At 46.7% G+C, this 14,217-nt stretch overlaps 1 protein-coding gene across 6 annotated transcripts in view; it reads right to left on the bottom strand.

The window, feature by feature from the left end:
* Positions 1-5,618, bottom strand: part of SAMD8 (sterile alpha motif domain containing 8) — a 32,910-nt gene extending 27,292 nt beyond the window's left edge. For 2 of the 6 annotated variants that reach the window (XM_073353177.2, XM_073353181.2), the window contains exon 1: positions 5,474-5,618. In XM_073353177.2, coding sequence (XP_073209278.1) covers positions 5,474-5,543 — 70 coding nt within the window. In that variant the 5' untranslated portion in view covers positions 5,544-5,618. Of the gene's footprint in view, positions 1-2,050; positions 2,120-3,365; positions 5,293-5,473 lie in introns of those variants that run through there. The other 4 variants (XM_073353178.2, XM_073353179.2, XM_073353182.2 and 1 more) reach the window with 3 other exon arrangements.
* Positions 5,619-14,217: the final 8,599 nt, after the last annotated feature.

The raw sequence follows: 14,217 nt of genomic DNA, 5'->3' as shown, positions 1-14,217 counted from the left end.
AGGTTTACATATCCGAGTCCCACCGACATCCATGGAACTACTCAAGAGCATAAAGTCAAGTATGTGTGTAAATCTTTGCAGTACTGGGGCCTAATGATCAATCTTAATACCCTCATGAGATGAGCAGGTCTACCATCAACAAAAACATCAGCATTAACCACCACCAACAGTATGCCCTCTAATAAAAACGTTCACAGGTCACATTTTTAAACTAAAGAACATGCTGGCCCAACCACCTGATAAGTTTATCACTTATTTCACAATTTTGCTCATACTGCAATGAAACAAAATGGGAAAAGGCAGAGTAACCCTCAATATGAGAATGTCATAGGAAGCTTCATTCCTTGTTAAAACAAACAAACAAAAAACCTAAGAACTTGATCTTGCAAAGTGATCCAGGGGGACTGTATAGGAATAGGGTCTGCCTATGCACATCACTTTGTTGGACTGGGACCTAAATTAGGAGCTCTAATTAAATATGGAAAAGCTGTATTTAAATAAGTGTCATGATTGTGACACAGAAGGACTTGCTGCTCTTAAGTCAAACCCCACAAAATGACCCAACAATTTATATTAAGGATCATCAGCATTAATCGACTCCTCACTTCCACTGGTTTGTGTCAAATCCCCAGAAAAATAAAAACGATTGACGTTACCGTTTATGGATACTGATAACTATATTTAGTTCCCAGAGAGAAAACGAAGACTCCAAGCTAATTAAACATGGAGAACAGTTTGTTTATTTTTTAAAACTGCCTATTCTATACTGAGCAAAATGAAGCAATTCCTTTGGAGTTGTTCCCTGTTAGTAGGAAGATATATATTGACTACCATAACTACTTGAGTAACCAAAGTGCAGATTTTTAGGACTCAGTTATAACTGTACTTATTCCTGTAAATGTAACTTTGGTGCTTTGCTGGGGCTAATTATTTTGTTATTATCATGGTTATCCGGTGCAGAAGATGCCATCTTTCAGAGAAGTAGAACAGAGATCCTAACAACTTATGGCTATGGCTAAGATGGTGTCATGGATATTTTTGGTAAAAAGTCATGGACAGGTCACAGGCAATAAAGAAAAATTCATGGAAGCCCTGCGTGGCCAGTTGGGAACTACAGGGCCCTCACCACTCATGGGTACTTGGACCCCCCGGTCCTCTCCACCCAGGCTGGGAGTTGCTGGGGTCCCCCTGCCACCACTGGTGGCTGCACGGAGCTGTTGGGTATCCCCATCCCCGCAGTTCCCAGCCACCACAGAAGGCAGCAGGACCCTGCAACTCCCAGCTGCTGCAGGCTGAAGTCACGGAGGTCTTTGAAAGTCATGGATGCCGTGACTTCCATGACCTCCATGACAAAACTGTAGCCTTACTTATGGCCAAAGATCACATGACACTTTTTGCAAGAACAGATGTGATTAGACTCAACATGTGGAAAAAATTCTAGCTATAGTATTCACATTTTAGTCTATTTAATTCTCCTCTGAAGTTCAAGTATTCTTCACTTCCTACCCCCAAAATGTTGTGTCATGGAAAATGTGCGCTACCCCAGATTGTGTAGCATTAGCATAGTAGATGAAAGTCCAAGGACCCTGATGCTCCACTAGCTAATCAAAGAACTGGCTTACAGCATCCCTTGACTTCAGTGGGGCTCCATGCAAGTGCATGGGGTTCAATCGTGCAGTCCTTAGTGCAGGGTCATGGCCTACATACGTAAAAGGATTTCAGGATCAGATTAAGATTTATGAATTTCACATAGTACTGTCAATAATAATTATGAATTGAGAAAGAACTGCACATGAAGGAACTCTGATATGAATGTCGGCATGTAAACAAAAAGACACTGGTCTGTATCAAATAAGAAAGTTTGTCACACCCAAATGCAAAGGATCCTTTAAAAGGCTGGAAAAAAGGTAAATTGAACAGAGTGCATATAAAGGAAAGAACTTGGTTAGAAGCCCAGGCAAATGTAATATTCATCCATTCATTCTGCCATAACCTAAATGGACAGGTCTAAGGGATTATATATGCTTATGAGGACAAATAAAAGATCTACCTGTAACTTATGGACAAACAGGATCAGCAGTGTTTACATCTGGTTTTTGAACAGGTTTTAAGAAGTTATCTGAAAATCAGAAGACCATTCACTATATATTCAGGCTCTACATAAGAAAATAGAAGTTTACGTTTTTCAGTTTAATATCCTATGTTTTTTAAAAGATAACACACACAGAATTCCATCATGTAGAACTACAGTGAGCCATAACAACAAGGAGTCCTTGTGGCACCTTAGAGACTAACAAATGTATTTGGGCATAAGCTTTCGTGGGCTAAAACCCACTTCAACAGATGCATGGAGTGGAACATACAGTAGGGAGGGATAAATACACAGCATATGAAAAGATAACACTGACCCCCCATTAGTAAGGCAACTCCTAAGGAGCCAATTCAATTAAGGTGGAAGTGGGCTATTCTCAACAGTTGACAAGAAGGGGTGAAAATCACTTTTGTAGTGCTGATGAGGCCAATGTAAACAAGGTGGCCCATTTCAAACAGTTGACAAGAAGGTGTGAATATGAGCAGGGCAAAAATTAGTTTTTGTAATGTTTTGTTTTGAAGTGTTCTCCGACTGGTTTTGGAATGTTATAACTCCTGATGTCATATGTGTGTCCATTTATTCTTTTGCGTAGAGACTGGCTGGTTTGGCCAATGTATATGGCAGAGGGGCACTGCTGCCACATGATGGCTTATATCACATTGGTAGAGGTGCAGGTGAATGAGCCCCTGATGGTGTGCCTCATGTGGTTAGGTCCTATCATGGTGCCCCTTGAATAGATATACGGGCACAGCTGGCACCAGGGTTGGCACAGTGAGCCACGTGGAGATTATCAAAAGGGTTGGGACCTTTAGATTCAGAGCACAGACTCTAGTACTTGAGCTCATGGAGTAATGGGTACCAGGAACAGGCCGTTATCCTCCATGTGGACCAGCCTCTATAGGGTAATGAGACTTTGCCAGGGTGCTTCACAGCTATTTGCTAAACCGCAGAAGAAATTTTGAGACTCTGGAATCTTGGGTGAATTCCAGGTTCTGGAAGGGAGTGTGCTCTAGTTACATAACCATGAATCTTCCTTCCCCGGCCCCACCTTCTGTTTCTATTCTCTCTTTTCACCCTGGCACCTACCTCCAGATCATATCCCCAGTTCCTGTCCCCTTCCCTCCACTTCCTGCCTCCATTTCTCCTCTGCTCCTATTCCCTCCCTTCTTCCTCCTGGGTCCTGCCTCTGTCCCCTCTCATCTTTTGTTCCCCTCTCCAGCTCTGTATGTGCTTCTCCCTGCTTTGCTCCTGCCCCCAGTACTCCCCTTCCTACCTCCTTTCCATGTTCTTCTCCTTGAGTCCGTCTGCTTCCTCCTCTACATTTCTGGGAACTGGGGGGTGAGGGGGAGGGAGAGAGTTGTATTAATGAGAGCACAGGAGGCTCCTTATTCTCAGTTCTTGTGCTTGGCAGTACAGCAGGCCCTGGCTACTGTGAAGAGCAAGGTTAGGAAAAGCTCTGCTCAGCCCTTGCCACCCTGGGGTGGAGCATGGCTGACACACTGTTGGGTAGCGCATGTGCCATCCAGCAGCACAAAGGAGCTCTGTGGGGATGGAGTACACTCAGTGCAGATGGAATCGTCCAAGAATTTAGCTGACAGCTTTAAATAAATCTGAGTCTGAGTGAAGTGCTATTTTTCTGAAGTTTATCGGCAAGTGTCATGCAGAAAACCCTAAGAAAGTGACTTAACATAACTATTTGTAAAACCATAAAACAGGGAGATGAAACACATTAATGCTCCCTCTCCCCGTTGCCTTTTCTTCCATTTGTTTACAAAGCTTGGGGGGGGGGGAGAGAAAAAGCCACGTTTAAAATATGATTTCAAGAGTCAGTAGATTAAGATGCTTGTACATTACTTCAGAGGAAATCCAAATCCTCCATTTAATTACCAAACCACAACAACACAAGCAGCATTAGTGCAAGCTTCTCCACAGTGCCTTGCTATTCAAACATGACCTTCACGTGGAAGTACCAACTTGTTACAATTTTTGAACTTTCTCCTAAGTATGTGAAATGGAACCCCAATTGCTATCAACTACCATAGAGTTTTGAGCAAAAACTGGAACGCCACATTGTCACAATAATTATTCATGCTCATGCAAACAGTGACATCCTTATGTTACCAAACTTATATTTTATTTTCTTTAGAAATAATTTGATATAAAGAAGACTGGTGACAGAATAAAATCAAGTTAGGTCAGTTCTCCTTGTAGATTATAAGAGTCCTACTAATCAGAGCATCTTAACTGTCAAACATTAGCATACGTTTGACTGCATGTATGTAGAATGTAGACCAGTTTATTAAAGATTTTGCCACTGCTGGAAAATTTTGATACATACCACAGGAAAGATTTTTCCTCCTTACCTTGGTTAATATAAAAAAACTTGCACAAAATAATTTAAAATAAAATGAACATGACAAGTCACCAAAACCTAGCAACATGTAAAGCTAAGACTGCCATGGCAACCTTCCCCTTGTACACAAAGCAACATAAGTTGCAAATAACTTGTACAACTAATGTGCAATTTCCTAGAGAGAAAATAAAAAAAAAAATAAAAAACTTTTTTTTTCAATGTTACACCAATGAACAAACTGGCTGCAATTAGTATGCAATGAAGTTCTGACCTTGAAACCAAATCTTGTGTGTCTATAGCATCTCCTGGACCTTATTCACAATAGAGCAATTATCCAGGCTGATCGGCATGCAAAGGCAGCAACAAAAAGTGCAACAGACTGACAAACCTCAACACAATTTTAGAGCGTATCCTAAAATAGGCACATTCCAAAACACAGGTTTTATATAAAAGTATTGTGCCATTTTTAATAAATATACAATATATAGCCATACATGGTAAACAGAGAAATAAGTTTTTGGGGTTTTTTTAAATTTTGTAATTATTTTCCAAGCGTCTTGTTCCCAGGGTCATCGTATTGAGCAATGAGAACTATAATATTACATCACCAAGTCTATATCATCGCTCCGCTGCAGAGCGGGGAAGTACCAGATGTTAAACTGATACGCGACAATCTCGGCCAGAGCAGCACCCGGCCAGCGAGCAGTGACCACATCGCTCCCAGAGGCGGGGCTCACACGGAGACTGAGGGGCCAAGCGCTGAGCGGCTGGGGGGGAACGTGGCTTGTACAGGACATTAGTAAACACAGAGACGCCTCCCCCGCCCCCAGCACAGAGCGCTTCTGAGCAGCGGGCATCTACCATACACCGGGCAGGAGATGGAGGCGAGAGACCAGCCCCCCAGGGATGGGGTAACCGAGTCGGGAAAGGGGTCTGATACTCCCCCCCGCCCCAGAGCAAAGCCCCCGCCCCAGCCCGTTCCTCCCCCCCCGCCCCCAGCGGAGCGCCCCTGCGGCCCCGGGCTTTACCTGCCCGCGGGACCGAGCGCGCTACCCGGCGTTGGAGGGGAGTCCGCTCCCGGGCGGCTGGTTGCCCCATCACACGGGCGGAAGGGCCGCCAGCGAAGACCAGGCAGCCCCGCCCGCGGCCCGAGCGGAAGGGGCGGGACCTGGCGAGAGGGGCGGTGCTGGGGCTCCTACAGGTTCCTGTGAGAGGCAGGGCGCAGCGACGGTTTCCACCCTATCAGCAGCGCCGGGGGCGGGGCCGTGCTGGCCGTTGGTCCTGCGTGGAGGGGGCTGTGCCGGGAAGCACACCGCAAGCGGAGGGGGCGGGACCGCAGGGGGGAGCTGGCCCATTGCCCCGCCCCCCATCGCTCATTAACCCGCAGAGGCTGGTGGGGAGGTCGCCCTCAGACAGCCATGGCAGCCTGAGGCCCAGGACCCTTCATGAGCCAGCCCATAGGGCACCCCCATCACTGGCACTTACCCCCTGGGGCAAGGCAAACCCAGGGCACAGTCATGCCCCATCCCTAAGGACCCCACCACGCTCTGTACTAGCAAGGCCTAGCCCAATGCCAACCTGCATCCCTATGCTCTGCCACACGATTCCCCACAGTGGCCCCTGCCTACAGGATTCTTCTTCACTTCCTGTCCTAAAAAACCACCCAGTCACATCCCTCTGTACCCCTGAGCACTGCCACCTTCTCCCCCAGAGGTGGCTGCCTCGGGTGAGGGGGGTTAGCTGCCCAGCAGTTTGGTATGAAAGGTGGTCGCTGGAGGGACACGTTTATTACTACTTGAAGCGACATCAGACTTCATGAGAAACTGCGGCCTTATGCTATGGCACTGAAGCTAGGGTACCAGACGGGAGTTAAAGTAACCCCAATCGGCCCTTTCGTTAAAAACTTTCCCTATTGGTCCAGCTGAACAAAACAGCCTTGAAATTAGAGTCCAGTAGTTCAAGAAGGCTATGGTTCACTACTTATTGTAGAAGTGGAGCTGTCAAGTAACCCAGACTTCTTCACAACCCCTTTGTTGGGGACACTGGGGCATGGCCACTAGGTAACTCGAGGGGATGGAAGACCATGAGTGTCGATGAAGCCCCTTCGCACGAGGCCCAAGTGTCCTTGGCGCCCCTTCCCCCGCCTGGAGGCACTCACAGCAAATAGGCTGCAGAGTCAGACTGCCTGAAACTAAGCAAGGCCAAACAGGGCAAATATAAAAAAATAATGCTGAATAAAGCAGCTTTATGTATGGTTTAAGAAATAATACAGAGCACAAGGGCACTAGCTGGGAACTGAATTGGCTGGCTATATGGATACTTACGGCAGCTTCCTATTAAATAAGTATGCTGAAAAAAAGTATGTATAAAAGCTTGTGTAACTTCCAGCTCTGTGTGCAGGATTTGAGATTTTATTCTCCCTGTACCTTTTTGCAGCTGCAAATAAACTTTTCTGCTTCTCCACCCCATTGTAATTATTGGGTGTAGCAAACCGGGTAGCGAACCAACTCCAGTTGTTGTTTAGCCTCTCGGCACTGGGTGCCGGCAACAGCTTTTGGCGTCCCTGGGTGCTCGACAAGGCTGCAATTTAGCCTTGCCCGGACCCCTCCTGGAGGTCGAGGATTGCGGCGAGAACCGATGCCCAGTGCACACCGGTGAGTTCACCGGGGCCTTGGAAGAGACGCGATTTGATCGACCCCAGAGGGCACAACGGTGCAACGCACTCATATAGTGGAGAAGTTGTTGTGGACGACGGTGAAGAACCGGTCCTTGGACATATGGGAGGAGCAGTTGTGGATGACGGTGAAGAACCGGTCCCTTGGATAAGGTAGGAACCTTTTGAAATCCGGATTGTATGCTCTGTTGGAACCTGGGAACGCCCAGAGTTACCCTGTAGGTATGGAACAGGGACAAAGCTTGGGGGTTAGGGCACAGTGTACGCCCCTAAAATGCATTCTAGCAAACTGGAAGGTATTTGGTGCGAATCCAATGACTAAGAGCCAATTAAAACAATTCTGTACAGTTGACTGGCCTCAATATCAACTAGAGGACCAGAAGTGGTGGCCACCAAAAGGGTCAATTAATTACAACACAATCCTCCAATTAGTTTTGTTTGGTCAGTAAATAAGTAAATGAAATAACTATTTGTATGCACAAGCGTTTATGCCTTTAAAAAATAGAATAAATCTTAGAGACTAACCAATTTATTTGAGCATGAGCTTTCGTGAGCTACAGCTTACTTCATCGGATGCATACTGTGGAAACTACAGAAGACATTATATACACAGAGACCATGAAACAATACCTCCTCCCACCCCACTCTCCTGCTGGTAATAGCTTATCTAAAGTGATCATCAAGTTGGGCCATTTCCAACACAAATCCAGGTTTTCTCACCCTCCGCCCCCCCACATAAACTCACTCTCCTGCTGGTAATAGCCCATCCAAAGTGACCACTCTCTTTAAAATGTGTATGATAATCAAGGTGGGCCATTTCCAGCATAAATCCAGGTTTTCTCACCCCTCCCACCCCCCTCCAAAAACCACACACACAAACTCACTCTCCTGCTGGTAATAGCTCATCCAAAGCGACCACTCTCCCTACAATGTGCGAATACAGACTAACACAGCTGTTACTCTGAAACCTAGAATAAAGCTGTAGTTCTGCAGAGTTGTAATTTGACTCCGACTGGTTCGGTAGCAGCTAATGTTAGTCCCCAGACCCCCACCCCCACTGTAATGGCAGAGCCGGTATCCCCTTCGGCCCCCACACCCCCACCTTATAAGGGTAGAATGCCTCGGGTCACAAAGATTGCCCCCTCGGTGGAACTCTATCCTTTGCTTACCGAGACTGTTGTGGCTTGCCCAGGGGCAGACGGACGTAAGGCTACCACTATGCAAGTTTACACCCATGTGCCATTCAATCCAATAGACTTAGCAGCTTTTAAAACACAGGCTGGGGAATTCTCCATGAACCCAAGCCGGTTTATTTCAGTCTTTGAGGGGTGCCTCAGCAGTCACAAGCCGGACTGGGATAATTGTAACATCCTCCTGCGAACCCTATTGTCTGAGGTTGAAAGACAACAGGTTGTGTCCAAGGCAAGGGAGGAGGCGCAGAGACAGTACGACCGGGATCGTATTAATGTCCCTGACCTGAATGCACAAGGCCCCCGAGCAGACCCCAGGTGGGATCCAAATAATCATGGGGATATGACCCGCCTTACCTCCTATAAGGAGTTGCTTTTGCATGGACTCCATCACTCGGCTGTCCGACATAATAATTGGGCAAAGCCATATGAAGTAATGCAGGATTTAAAAGAAAGCCCAGGGGCCTTTCTACAGCGTATTCAGAACACAATTCGACAGAACACTAATGCAGACCCCAATGATCAGGCAACTGAGTCAATTATTAAGGGAATTTTTACGAGCAGAGCAGCCCCTAATATTAAAAAAAAGTTACAAAAAAAAATTTTAATGGGCATGACCATGGCACAAATCTTAAAGACTGCAAACCAAGCTTATAGTCTAAAAAAACAAACAAACAAAAAAAGCAAGCAAGACTGATGGTAACAGCGGTACAGGCCAGCACTAAGAGAAGTGGCCAGGGAAAAAGGGGCCGTGGACACGAACGTCCGGGCCTGCAGGAGAGATGACTGGGTCGCAACCAGTGTGCCTTGTGTCAACAAAAGGGACACTGGAAAAATAAGTGCCCAAAGAGGAAAGAAAAGGGGGGTGCCTCTGTGATGGTGATGGTGGAGCAGGAATAGGGGTGTCAGGAAAGACGGACCACCCTACCCCCGGAATCCCAAGTAAAGATGCGGGTGGGAAACTCAGAAATAAATTTTTTAGTGGACTCTGGAGCAGCACAAACTGCTGTAAATCAACCCCTTCAATTGCCAGTAGCAGATTCCCTTACTATGGTGGGAGTCACAGGCAGGAACACCAAGTGCCCAGTGTATGCCCCAGCGGAATGCGGTTTAAAAAACAGGACTATATCCCACAAGCTAGTATACCTCCCTGAGTGTCCAACACCTCTGCTGGGACGGGATCTGCTTTGTCGCCTCGGTGCCACCCTGCATTTTACTGAAAATAAAATAACCCTTACCTTACCCCCTAAGAATGCATGAATCATGACCCTTGCAGTTGAGCCCTCAGCCATGCAAGCCCCAGAATGGAGCCCGTGGGAAGACCAGGTGTACCCCCTCGTGTGGGCATCAGGAATTCCAGGAAAGGCCACCCTCCAGACCTCCATTACTATTCAGTTCATACCAGGGAAAGACCCAGTGCAAGTAAAACAGTATCCAATCAAAAAAAAAGCCAAAAAAGATTTACAAAAAACTATAAATCGATTGCTAATATATGGTATTCTCTGGGAATGTCAGTCAGCCTGGAATACTCTCATTCTACCCGTACAGAAGCCTGATGGCACGTACTGGCTGGTACAGGACCTAAGGGCAGTCAATGAACGGGTTAAGACTCTGCACCCTCTTGTCCTTAACCCGTATACCTTATTGGCTTCTATTGGGGGACAGTATACCCATTTTTCAGTCCTCGATCTAAAAAATGCTTTCTTTACCATCCCAGTTGCCACCCCGTCACAGAAGATCTTCTCCTTCAAGTGGGAGGACCAAAAGAGGGTTAAAAAGCAACTTTGCTGGACAGTGTTGGCCCAGGGATTTAAAAACTCCCCCACCCTCTTTGGCCAGGCTCTGGCCAGGGACCTAGAGGAGTGGAATAATGAGAAGGCCCTCCTTCTGCAGTATGTAAATGATTTGTTAATTGCCACTGTGGGCCAAACCCCCTGCCTTAAAGCCACCGTGGGGCTCCTGAATTTTATTGGACTCCGGGAATATCGGGTAGCACGGAGTAAGGCTCAAATCGCCCTCCCAGAGGTATGGTACGTCGGGTTTCACACACGGCAAGGGGAGCGTCAGCTTTCAAGCAAAAGAAAGGAAGCTATCTGCCAAGTTCCTACCCCAAGTAATCGTAAGCGGCTCAGGGCATTTCTGGGTATGGCAGGCTTTTGCAGAATATGGATCCCAAAGTTTGGACTGTGGGCTGAACCCCTGTACAACTGTGTAAAAAAAGCAGATCATGACCCCTTCTATTGGACCCCAAAGGCTCACAGGGCATTTAAAATCCTAAAAAAAAAATTAATGGAAGCCCCGGCTCTGGGCCTGCCAGATCTCTCTAAGCCGTTTCATTGTATGTACATGAACGAAGGGGGGTGGCCCTAGGAGTGCTTACACAGCTGTTAGGAGCATGGAGACGTCCCGTGGCTTATTTTTCTAAGCAATTAAATCAGGTTGCAAAGGGTTGGCCGGTATGTTTACGGGTGGTCGCAGCTACTGCCCTAGTGCTTAAAAAAGCCGAGAAGCTAACATTGGGAGGGGTTATGCAAATCTATACTCCCCATATGGTCCGAGCCTTATTGAATGCAAAGGGAGGGCTTTGGCTCACCCAGGCTCGGATTGCTCGGTACCAGGCTAAGCTGTTAAAGAACTCTGAAGTCACCTTACAGCCTTGCCCCTCCCTTAACCCAGCCACTCTTTTGCCAAAAACAAAAAAACAAAAACATGACTGTTTAAAAAATCATAGATGCCCAGTACTCCAGCTGTCCGGATTTAAAGAGTGTATCCCTCCCAAATGCAGGTTATAAGTGGTACGCTGATGGTAGCAGTACTGTAATAAGTGGGCAAAGAAGGGCGGGTTATGCTGTTGTGACCCTCCATGACACTGTGGAAGCTGAAGGTTTGCCTGCTGGGACCTCTGCCCAGCTTGCCGAACTAATAGCCCTGACCCGTGCGCTTGAACTGTCAAAAGAAAAGCGGGTCAACATTTTTACTAATTCAAAGTATGCTTTTGGTGTGCTGCATGCTCATGCTGGCCTATAAAAGCAAAGGGGAATGCTGACAGCCCAAGGCTCCCCAGTCAAGTACGGGCCTCGAAGCCGTACAACTTCCCTCAGAAGTGGCGGTGGTACACTGTAAAGCCCATCAGAGGGAGAATCAAAATGTGGCCAAAGGTAACGCCCGGGCAAATAGAGAGGCTAAGCATGCTGCCACCCTGCCATCCCCTCAGACTGAGAACGCCCATATGCATGCCCTTATCCCATCAGTAGGGGAGCTTCCAACCCCTCAGTACTCTGGGAAGAAGAGACAGCTAACTGACAAACTCGGTCTCCGGGAAAAGGAGGGATAGCTCCATTCCCCAGAAGGGAAGGTCCTCCTACCAAAGGGCCTAATCCGGCCAGTGCTGCAGAAACTACATCAAACCACTCATGCTGGCAGGGAAGCACTTATCCAGCTAATGGAAAAATACTTTATCACTTCCGGACTCCGACCCCTGGCTGCCCAGGTACAAGCGGACTGCTTAGTCTGCCAAAAGAATAACCCCCGACCGGGACATCCTGTGCCACCAGCTGCCCTAGAACCCACTCCGGGCCCCGGACAAGTGTGGCAAATAAACTTTACTGAGTTTCCCCAGACCCAAAGGTTCAAATATCTCCTTGTCATAGTGGATCGGTTCAGCGGATGGCCAGAAGCCTTCCCATGCCGTAATTGCACTGCCAGAACAGTGGCCCTCAAGTTTGTTAAGGAGATCATTCCTCGCTTTGGACTCCCCCGTGAATGGAATCTGACAAACGTCAAAAATCATTCAAAGCATTTCACATGCCTTACAAATCCCCTGGAAACTCCATACGCCCTGAAGACCGCAAGCCAGTGAGGTAGTGAAGCGTACCAATCAAACTCTTAAACGGCATCTCTCAAAAGTGTGCCAAGAAGCCTCACTGTGATGGCCTGATGCTTTGCCCCTCGTCCTGCTCCGTATCTGCTTTCTCCCTAAGGGTAGATCAGGGCTTAGTCCCTTTGAAATCATGTTTGGAAGGGCATGGCCTATGAATGGCACCCCGGTTCTGTCAGGGGAATAGAAGCTAGGTAATGTTTTTTTGTCACAGTATATGTGTTCCCTATCTGCTGTTCTTTTGTCTCTTCACAGGTATACCAAGGATTCCCAGCCTCTCCCCTTGGACTCTCCCATCCACTCCTTACAGCCCGGTGACTCCGTGCTTGTTCATACCTGGAAAGACAAGCCTCTCCAAAAAAAGTGGAAAGGACCCTATACCGTCCTGCTGATCTCCCATACAGCGGCAAAAATCGAGGGACACAAGAACTGGATCCATCACTCTCGTCTGAAGGCAGTACCCGCCCCCTCGTCAGCAGAACAGTGGACTGTCCAACCTGCTGACTCCTCATCTAGTGACAATCTCGGGCTAAAGCTACTGTTTAAACAACACAAATAATGGGCACCTTAACGCTAAAATGGGCCCACCCAGGTACTGGAGACCCTGAGTTAAAAAAACTCTAATAATAAATAATTAAGTAACATTGTTATTCTCTGTATTGGTATTTCCAAACTGTGCATATCGGGAGCATAACTCCTTTGTTTCGCTTGCGCACCATGTTGCTAATTTAACAAACCAGACTGACTGCTGGGTATGTGCTCCAACTCCACTGTCCCCCAAAACGGGAATGCCCCTTGACATGCTGCCCTTGATCCTAGCAGAATTAGCCGCCACCAAAAAGCAAAAAAGAACGGACTCGCCGTTCTAAAATAAGACCTCTTTACAGCAAGCCACCTACCAAAACCAGGAGTATTCAGTTGCAATACTCGCTAAGAAAGTGTTATGTTTTACCCGAAACCAATCTGATCACTATGCACGTCCTGTAAAAAAAAGCTCCTGTGTTATTACACAGTGGGCTAATGGGTATTAAATAAAAACCAACAGGAAAGGCCAACAATGTGGGTGTAATGGTTCTTCCCCTTTTAAAAAAACTCTTACAAATACTCTTACCACAAAAGAAGGGTTTGGAAATATAACTTGCCGTCCAGTTAATATCTCCAATGTAGCAAGCCAATGGTGGGTTTGTAATGGTCCCTATGGCAAGTGTAATTTAAACGGCAAAATTAGAAACGCCCCCACTTGTATCCAATCAGGAGAATAGGATGCCCCCTTAGGGGCATATGAACTGTTTGGAAAAGCAGCCAAAGCAGCCTTAAATATCCCAGGAATTCCCTTAAAAAAAGTCCTTACTGGGCCCTACAGGGTCACTATTTTATATGTAGCCAAAAGGCTTACAAGGTGCTTCCAGCCAACTGGACAGGTAGCTGTTATATAGCTCATGGAGTTCCTTATCTGTCAATAACTACCACACTGCCCAAAAAAAAAATTAGAAATGCCCAAAACACCTCTGTTAAGTCACAAAAAAAGACCCTGCGGCAACTAACTACAGCATTAAAAAGCAATATAAAAAATTCCCTCACAACCAAAACGCTTGTAGGATGCTCTGTACTGGAAATAGTGCCACTGTTTACCGGGCCAGCCATGGCATGCATAGGCCACTATACTGTAAGGCTGCAAATGGTACTTAAAAAATTGCCTTAAAATTAAAAAACTCGGTTAGTAATTTAAAATCAGCAATAAAAACATTAAATAAAAAGGTACAGCAGCTCAGGACGTTTTCCCTCCAAAACAGGCTGGCTTTGGACTATCTCTTGGCATCCCAAGAAGGGGTTTGTGCCCTCGTCGGGCCCCAATGTTATATATATAAATAATAGCAGTTATAAAACCTATAAAAAGGTGGTACAGGCTAAGGCCCAGGCCCGAGCCGGAGCACAGGTTGCCTATACTGCCCCAGAGAGCGATTGGTTGCAAACCTCGTTTTCAGGCTGGGGTTTGTCGTTTTGGCTTAGTGGTTTATTTAGCCTGCTTTT

The sequence above is a fragment of the Lepidochelys kempii genome, chromosome 7 (genome assembly GCF_965140285.1).
Source record: "Lepidochelys kempii isolate rLepKem1 chromosome 7, rLepKem1.hap1, whole genome shotgun sequence".
Taxonomy (NCBI): Eukaryota; Metazoa; Chordata; order Testudines; family Cheloniidae; genus Lepidochelys; species Lepidochelys kempii.
This window is presented reverse-complemented; position numbering and strand designations above follow the sequence as displayed.